Genomic DNA, 9,698 nt, shown 5'->3' on the forward strand with positions numbered 1-9,698 from the left:
AGGATTAGACTTATTTTACGTGGCTAAGAACCAGTTGGTTACTTAGCAACGGGACCTACAGCTTATTGTGGAATCCGAACCACATTATAGCGAGAAATGAATTTCTGTCACCATGGAGAAATAAATTCCTCTAACTCTTCATCAGCCGGCCGGAGACTCGAACTCGGGCCTAGCGAGTGCTAGTCCACATCTCTACCGACACTCCCAACGAAGAGCTGGAGAGAGAGAGAGAGAGAGAGAGAGAGAGAGAGAGAGAGAGAGAGAGAGAGCATAATTATAATCATAAGTCTTTTAACACACTATAGCAAAATACTCCCATAAGACATTATAACCCGTAGCTCCAGTATTTATGCACGAAATATTGATATACAGAAATTATCGATAGCTTCTTTAATGTGTGTTTTTTTTTTTTTTTACAGAGGATGATAGCTATAGGAAATTAATGCTTGCAGCTTATTACGAGATATACTGATTGCACACTCAATCTTTTTCAAAAGCCTAAATAACAAATGTGAACGACTGAACATTTTGATGATGGAAATTGTTATAGATTCCGTTTTTTGTGTACCCAGGATAAAATGTCTGCCATTTACTTAAATTACTTCAGACTTCAAAAGCGCATTGCTAATTTTACCCATGTATAATAGATTTATTTTTCAGCATGATGCATATACGCCAGATAATCAGTCGGAAAAGTAAATGGCTCATTATTGGCAGGATATTCACGTGTCATCTTGTTGCACAAATGGTTGGGTGAAACGAATAATTGTTCCATTGTGTATTTGTAAAGGTGATAGAGTCTACTGAGCATTTAGGGGCGTAATGTCTTTTTTATTTCCAGGAAAGTATAAGGGAGGAGTGACAGAAGAAAAATAATGTTATTTTAGACCCTTAAACCAAATAGGGATCAATTGCTTTCTGTAAAACGGATTGGTTTAAGAGTTTGAAATCCAGGGCATAAATGATGAATGTTGCATAAAACCTTATGATTGGAATAATATATAGACAATGTGAGGGGTGCTGAGAATGGTTGATTGTTACTGATAACAAGTGTAGGTTTTGATGACTTATGTTTTCATATCGAATGATTAGTTTATATTTGCTAAGATAATTCTGCAGTAAATAGACAAAATATATTCATACACTCCTAAAGTTTTATAGGTAGGGAAATCAAGTAGTTTTAACGTTATTATGGAACAAGGGAAAGTCGTCTAAATATCGAGTCATTACCTTAAAATGGTCAAATAAACTCGTTTCATTTTATTCCTTATAGGTTCATAGAAACAGGAATTAAAATTAGGATTTTCTTTATTCGAAATCCGAGTAGTGACACAATTATCGTAAAAGTTATTATACAATTGACAACAGGGTTTGAAAGGAACTAACAATTTCAAAGTTTTAATGGATATTCTTACTAAAGTTATGTCTTTTGGCTTAATGCCAACTCCTTTCATTCAAATAACCGACATTCTCGAAGCGAAAGCCCATGATTATCTAGAAAAAAAAAAAAAAAAATCAGGCGAGATAAGACGCCTGTCACATTTGAATCTACAAGCGAACAATATTAACGATAATCTTTACTATGGATTAACCAATCAGGAAGAGCGACGTGTCATATCGCGATTGCCTAATTATCATGAATTCGTTCATTCATATTTAGCAACTAATTGGAAATTGCCAAGTGTTACATCGTTGCTGGTTGATTTGATTAGAATGAAATATTTGGCTACTATAAAAAATTTGTAGCCATTAAATATCCTCGATGTATTATTCCCAATCAATGTTGCTGGAGAGGGGAAGGAGCTGAGAAGATAAGCTAGGGGAGTGAAGAAGGAAGGGCAAAGGAAAAGGGGCTGGAGAAGGAAAGGGATATTGTGGAGGAGGAAAGGGGGGAGGGGGAAAGAGAATGAATGTAGGTTAGGATGCGATAGGGTAGGGGCAGATTGAATGGACTGGGATACTATGGTGAGATGGGTATTTGCAATCTGTAAAGTATTTTCCCTCTTCATAAAACATCAAAGACAAAATTTACCCGAGTTTTCGAATTCCGAGAATTTCCATAAAAATGGTATTATGAATGAAGCACACAGAATTCTGCATTGTCTGCGCTACGCTTCAAAGACTTGTGAGGAAGCTTATAATTTAGCATTGTGGACACGGCATCCGAAGTAATATAAGAGTTGGTTTTATTTTGTCATATATTTTGGTACTGAAATGAGGAATGAGTAAAAAAATCTAAGAAAAAAATAGGGCATATTTTCAACAACCCAGCTTCAAAACTACGCATTGCGTTTTTACACTAGAGTAAATTAAGTCAGGAGGTTTATAGGAGATACAGCATCCCATCTCGTATTTATCCTGAAACGTTTAACCGATGAAAATAGAATTAAAAAAATGAGTCAAGAAGCTTAAGTAATACATTATTTAGTGATCCACTTGCTGTCTCTTATTATTTTCGTGATTTTTCTTTCAAAAGAAAGCGAGCTTATATTAGTGATTCCATCTTCAAATCTTCTTTCTCTTTTATCATTGGTTGGATTTGAACGCATATCGCCAGTGGGTTGACGGATGCTGAGTTATGGTTTATTTTCCATGATTCTCAACACTTCATACGAAACTGAGGCGCAGTCGTTTCTTGTTAATATCGTTTTTAATATCTCCATGATAAAAATCGGAGACTGCCTAGTTGTAAACGACTTTGGATCTAAAGAAAGAATTCTGCTAAAGACCCGACGACTGCTGTTCACTGAAAACATAAAAGTAACGAGACTAATTTGTAAGAACTTTCTAAGTGGAAATCTCCTTAAATTTGCTATCACCCTCAGAGAACTATATAAACAAAAATAAAACTTTTGGTACAGTAAGATGATTTGAAATACTTCGTAAATATAAACCCAATCATAACTGACGGAATAACTTCACTGCGAAGTTATGAGAGCAAGATATAGAGACTTTTTCTTATTAGCGATACCCTGTGGAAACTGGTAGACGAAATTTTTTTTTATATAAGATTATTATTCGGAATAGGTTTTAATCTTGAAATAATCTAGAAAGTCCGTCTAAATAATTAGTGCGGAAAGAAAATTAATGGGTAAGTCGTTTAAATTTCAGTTTATTTCTATCATTCCCCACCAAGTTATAATCAGTGTGCAAAATGTAGTTTTGTTTAAATCTATTTTTGGTTATCTAGAGAAATAACATAAATTTTTCAGACTTTTCTGTTGTTGGTTGTATCAGGAATAACTTAAAAGGGCTGTTAGAAATTGCAAAAACTTTACCAATGAAATAATTAGCTTAATTACGAGGTACTTGACCTTTTTTAAGCTTTCTTCTACATTGGCTTTATCATAGTAATTCAGATTACTTATGAACATTATCCTTTCTCTAACATATAAACAAAAGAAGCAAAAAATAAAATATTAATAATAAATAAAAACCGCTTAGTAGTTTCAGGGTTATAGCCTCACCAAAATGGATCAGTAATTTCCTTCAGCAAAATGAATGAACAAATAATAAACACATATTTAGTACTTTTCACATACAATCATGTATTAGCCGGAAAGTAAAGTCAACAGATTAATTTTCTTTTTTCTTTTTTCCTTTAGTTCTGTCTGAGAAAATTTCCAATTTTGGTAAAATGAGGCAAACTTCGTTTTCTTTTTGATATCCAAAGTAATAAATTTGCCTAAATGTTGAGTTCTGTTCCATGTCCCTTTCCTGGTGAAAGCCATATCATGTTTTCCCGGGGAATTACTTGGGTTATAAAAACAGATTCAGCGTTGCTGTCGAAAAGGTTTAACGCGCAAATTTGCGTTTTTACGATAAAAAAAAAAAAGTTGGGATATGGGGATTATTTCCGTTTTGTAATATCCCTACTTATGTGATATTTTAATCACCAAGATATAGCGGTAAAGTGGTTTAACAATATCTGTAAGGAAAATAAATGTCCTTGGAATATCTAAGTATTTACAGGATACACTGTACTGATTTAATCTTCTGTTACTGTCGTCTTATCATTATATGAACAAGATTGATGAACAAGATTAACAATGAGCCTTCCAACTTGAAATATTCAACTACAGTATTAGATTTTGCGTCTCATTGTAACCGACTGTCGTTAGTCCTATATACTTAAGGTCCTTATTGTTCAAGAAAGCTTGCTCTGCAACCCTTGTATGCTTTCCAACCCTGGTTTCCGTTGACACCCCAGCTTCTTCCAATCTCATTAATATACCTAACTACTGCTTCCTTCCTTAATTAACACATCCTGTGACTCAAGTGCTCTCTCATACAACCAGCATCAGTTATAGGTACTACTTTCTGAATATCCATGTGGCTTAAATGAATCCAGTCCTCCATTATCTATATTTAAATGCAATTTGCTATCATACCTTGACAACAGATCGCTATTGAGAATGATAGCTTTGTTCGTGCAGGAAAAAAAATCACTCATGAAATTTTATTCATAATATAACATATTTATTTATAAAGAGGCACTCGGAAATAATAGTGCCATCACTACTTTTTTACCGATAATTTCTCAGATGTCAGTTTTATATGTAAATAGACATCATTTACCTATCTCTCTTTCAAGATTAGTCTCTTTTCCATTGTCTCTTTTGAATCATGGAAAATATAATTAGGATTTCCTTAGATTAAAATTTCATAAAAGGTCTCTCGATTTAAATGAGTACATGAATACACAATGCATAAGAAATGTCTGGATATTTCGCTTATTTCATGGGACAGCAATATATTTACAAATGATTGCTGTAAAACAAAAACAAAAAAAAAAGAAAAAACTCATTTGTAATGTACATACAAATAAACAGAGGCTGCATGCTAAAACTGTAATATGCAAGTGGACAAAACCACGCAAATGCAGCAGACATAAATGCTTCATTTGGCTTGGAACACGTAGTCGTAGTCTGAACATGAATCCAGTTCTAATTTAAGAGATTTAGGCTAATATATAAATGAATGTTCCCCACCGTTGTGCACCGTTTTCACTGACTTTTATTTAATCTTTTTACTGTCTTGTGAGATATAATTATCACAGAATGCTACATATCTCTCCTATTGTACCCGTTTATTCGAAATATTATCATATAACTTCAGCAATAATGTTTTTTTTTCTTAAATAAGTTGCGCTAAGTAACATTTGAGACGTACCAAGTATAAAAGATTTGAAAACATGATAAGTAAAATAAAGAAGGCAGAAAGAAAATAAGAGGGTGCTTAAGGAATTGTAATCGTGGAGGTTGGTGAAGGGAATCTGAAATTAAATACGAGAGGTAAGAAGCACTTCAGTTTGCTTTGTTTTGTTTTTCTGGCGAGAATGAAATTGTCTAAAATGACTGATTTATATAATAAAGGTCTTTTATTTTAAGTTTAACTCCTTCATGTCTATTTATTTTATTAGTGGAATCTTGCAAGTCTTACTTGGACCGCGAAAACTTGAAATGCTGTGCAGGGATGTTAATGACACATACTGATTTTATTTGGTAAATTATAACATTCTGTGCGCGGGAAACAGAACAAACCAGCCGCGATAACATAACTGCCTGAATGAATAAGCATGTTATAAAACAAAACGGACATTCTTTAGAGCTGCCGAAAGAAGATTCTCACTATTTATAGAACTTCCCTGGATTGAACCAATACAATAAAACGCCGATATATACAAAACCAACCGATTTTGCAGCTTAATCGCCGACGGCAAGCTGCCAAAGCGAATTACGACCTTCAAAATTATGACTTTAAAGAAAACTGGTTACAAAAATTACGAAAGGTTTTCCTTTTTAGTAATTGTTATGTTTAAAAAAGCATACAGCTTGTGAACCGTTAAAAAACAACGCGAGGAAATAGATGTAATAGAATTTTTATCAGATTTGTTGTAAGGAAATATCTGGTGGAGATTTGTTTCAGAGATAGTGAAGTCCTTTGACGCTGAGACAAAGGGAGGATGAGAGAGATACTACGTTCTGTTCATTGTATATCTAGCTTTCCAAACTTCATTAGCCACCCTCTCTCTCTCTCTCTCTCTCTCTCTCTCTCTCTCTCTCTCTCTCTCTCTCTCTCTCTCTCTGTCACACACACATTTGGACTTGAGTACACATCTCTGTAATGAGATTTGACAAAAATGAAGCCATTTAAGATCATACGAAGTTTGTGTCGCGTAACACGTTTCTTTCTTTAGCTCGATGGTCGCCAGAAGCCCTTTCGATGTGCAATATTGAAAACAGCAGAGGTAATATTGTATAAATTATTTTACCAATTATTTTTAAGTTTACCTCTCTCTCTCTCTCTCTCTCTCTCTCTCTCTCTCTCTCTCTCTCTCTCTCTCTCTCTCTCTCTCTCTCTCTCTCTCTCTCTCTAATTCCAAAATATCGATATTTACGAAAATAACTTGCAGTCTATTGCACTTTCCAGAGTTACTTCCATGCTTGTATATATGAAATTTACTCTTCAGTCTATACGCCTGCTGATGAAAAGTAGGAGGAACTGTATATAATAGAATATTTAAAGTCTTTGACACTACTGATACAAAAGAAAAGTTTTGTCAATCATCTGTAAATGTATAAATGATCCCCTCTTGGTTCTCACTGGCCTAGACTGACCTAAACAACAAAGTTACAAAGACATTAATGACTGCAGGAAATATATATATATATATATATATATATATATATATATATATATATATATATATATATATATATATATATATATATATATATATATATATATATATATATATATATATATATATATATATATATATATATATATATATATATATATATATATATATGTCATAAACTGGACCTCGCCTTGGTGAGAAATTTAAACAAAATTATAATTGATGCTGCCACGAAACCAAGAAAGTCCAGTTTATGAGCAAAGGGAGAAGTTATTTGAAAACTTACCTTAGAATTTCCTGGATTTACAATTGAATGGGGAAGGTCGCCATATGGGAATTTAGAATTCTTTTACAAATTTACAGGGATTTATTTACAGAAACTTAGCAGATCAACAATGAGACACGACACAACATGATCACTAAGGGGCAGATTCAGAATAGGACACAGGGAACAATAATGCAATGATTTGGCAACAAGCAAGTGGATTAAAATGGGGCCAATCTGCAATGCAATCAGTTCAATGATAATAATAACATTCAGTCTTGGCCTGATTACATGAAATAGTCTCAGGTAATGCAAATGATGGAACTCCAGGATGGGAGAATAATTCATATGAACATTTGGGCCACAACGGAATTCGCTACTGACTGCGACCAGGAATTATCAGGATTTTGGTGGCAGACGAGATACTGAAGCATGGATAGCGATCGTTCCGCATGTGCCTCCCTGGAAGAGACGTTCTCAGTTAGGAATGACGCTGTACACTGAAGGAGATGGAATTCCCCTATGTTATATCACCCAATACACGTTCTTGAATACAAAACATAATGTAGCCTAGAAGATGATTACCACGAAATCACGTAGCTACAATCTGAGAATCGGAGCAGCGTTGGCTTTAACAATGAACACGTGATTGCACTCACACAAAGATAAATTTAACACTGATACAGCTTAACTTAAATAGCTCTTAATTTGCACTGGTGGAGGGGTAATTGATGGTTATCATGGTGTCTTTACTTGAATTCAAAGTACATAAATGGCAAGGCATGGGATACAGGCAGGATTCTAACAAAGGGAGGATAGCTTTGTGGAGGAAGAGGTTAAAGTTTAAAGAAATGGAATTGTAAGGAGTTTAAGTAAAAGGTGAAAGGGCTGGTCTTGACTACTTGCAAACGTACGAACCTTTTATGACTGTTATTGGCACCTACAACCATTCCAGGTGTCTTTTGAAGTCAGTCCAACCAGTGGAGCTGGGGAAAAATGCAGCGCGTCCGCCGCAGATGAAATCAGAAGAGCGTCTCCCTCCTGCTTTTCAAAAGCAGGGCTTCTCTGAGCTTCTCTGAGCTTCTCACGTGGCCAACCATACCTGCAAGCATGTCAAAAAGACCAGCAAGGAGGGCATACGGAAAATGCACTTATCATTATATGCCTACAGATCAAAATACTACCTGTTCCCTAGCGCTAAGTGGCCTTTTCGGCCTTCCCTATCCCTACATGTCTCCCCATTGCGTGTTGGGGGGGAAGGGGTTTTGTATTGTTTACTGGATCGCACGATGTTGTTGTGAGGTAAGGAAGTACGGAGGCCTAACTAACGGCTCTTGACTGGTTCAAATAAGCGTGGGTTTTTTGCGACACCCGACTCGAGAGGCAGAGGAATAACAGATTAACTGAGAATTAAATGACGGAATCAAATATACAGGAAGGGAGGGATGTTATTCTTGACAGGTCCCCCCTTAAAAAAGGCCCTTCACACCCTTTCGGGTGTGAGGGTCTAAGCTAATTCCTCCCGACTGGCCCGTGACCCTATATAAGGTGGATTGTGGCTCTGCGCATCTAAAGGAACCTACCTAACTGGTAAGAGGGGTTCTGAATTGGCTAATTTACAGGCCCAACCTACCTAAGGGTATAGCTATGGCTGCTAACTGGCTAGGATATGGGAGAAATCTACGCCTAGACAAATGCACACTGCAAACACTTAACCTAACCTAACCTACTATCCCCACGACTCTGGCACTGCATGAGCTGGGACTAACGAATGGCACGCAATGAGTTATGATCGGCACTATGCTTTACGATTAACATGCAACAAATTGAACATGACAAACCTGAGGGGGTAATTCACAATGTATGATAAGGTAATATATCAGTTTGAGTCTAGAGTGGGTTGGAAGGAGGTTAGTTGGAAAAGGGTTAGTAGTACAAAGGCCTAAGTGGTTAATGGTTAATGCTACGGGCTCAGACGTCACACAGGCTACCATCTCTGGGCAGGTGCCAGGATCGCTCTGAGATGGAAGCAGCACTGTGCCAACGGGCATGAGTGCCAAGAGAGCTTATGGCTCTGACTCACTAAGTAAATTTCTTCTGCCCATTCTTCTTCTTCGGGGGCCTCCAGGGTCTGGCTAGGCCATTCCTAGGGGTTGATGAGGATACTGACTCTGAAGAACGGCCAGGAGTGCCGTCAGGAGCACGATCAGGTGCAGCCTCAAGGGCTACGGGCTGGCCTCCTACTTCGGCTGCTGCAACAACCGTCATGGGAAGAGAACCAGCGTCTGCATCCTGGCCGGACAGCTCCTGGTCGACCAGAAAAGAGGTAACATCCAGGCCTGCTAGAGGGTCATTCTCAGCAGGTGGAAGAGTGTGGGAAGAAGAAACATCAGGGTCAGAGGTTCGCACTGTGCGATGATCACAGTGGTGAGATTTGGTGGATCTCCCGTAGGAGGATCCAAGTCATGTTCGGGGCCCGGCACTGGCACTAACTCAGGGCCAGGCTCAGGAAGTACACTTGGCAGGGAGCATCCAGCCATGATGGGTGGAGCTTGGCACTGACCAGTGCTTGCAAGGGACACTGGCAGCGAACTGATGTCAGACAAAGCTGAAAGGTTACCCGAGGGATCAAAACCCTCGGAGTCCCTGGCATGATTTTGGACAGCGATTCCTGTCTTAATGAGAGGACTGGGCCTCTTAGTTCAGTGGAGTTGGCCGCTGTGGCTAGCCTACTGGGGCACTTTGCCCATCTCTCCGAATGGTCCCTTATGTTGCAGGTCCTGCAGCGGT

The 9,698-nt window shown here is 37.4% G+C and overlaps 1 protein-coding gene across 1 annotated transcript in view; it reads right to left on the reverse strand.

Annotated features, from left to right (window-relative positions):
• LOC136851724 (uncharacterized) overlaps positions 1-9,176 on the reverse strand; it is a 31,997-nt gene extending 22,821 nt beyond the window's left edge. The window contains exons 1-2 of the mRNA XM_067126068.1: positions 9,010-9,176; positions 7,887-8,010 (exon numbers count right to left, since the gene is read on the reverse strand). Of these exons, the coding sequence (XP_066982169.1) occupies positions 7,887-8,010; positions 9,010-9,176 (291 nt within the window). The remainder of the gene's footprint in view (positions 1-7,886; positions 8,011-9,009) is intronic.
• Positions 9,177-9,698: the final 522 nt, after the last annotated feature.

This window comes from Macrobrachium rosenbergii, chromosome 24, assembly GCF_040412425.1.
Source record: "Macrobrachium rosenbergii isolate ZJJX-2024 chromosome 24, ASM4041242v1, whole genome shotgun sequence".
Taxonomy (NCBI): Eukaryota; Metazoa; Arthropoda; class Malacostraca; order Decapoda; family Palaemonidae; genus Macrobrachium; species Macrobrachium rosenbergii.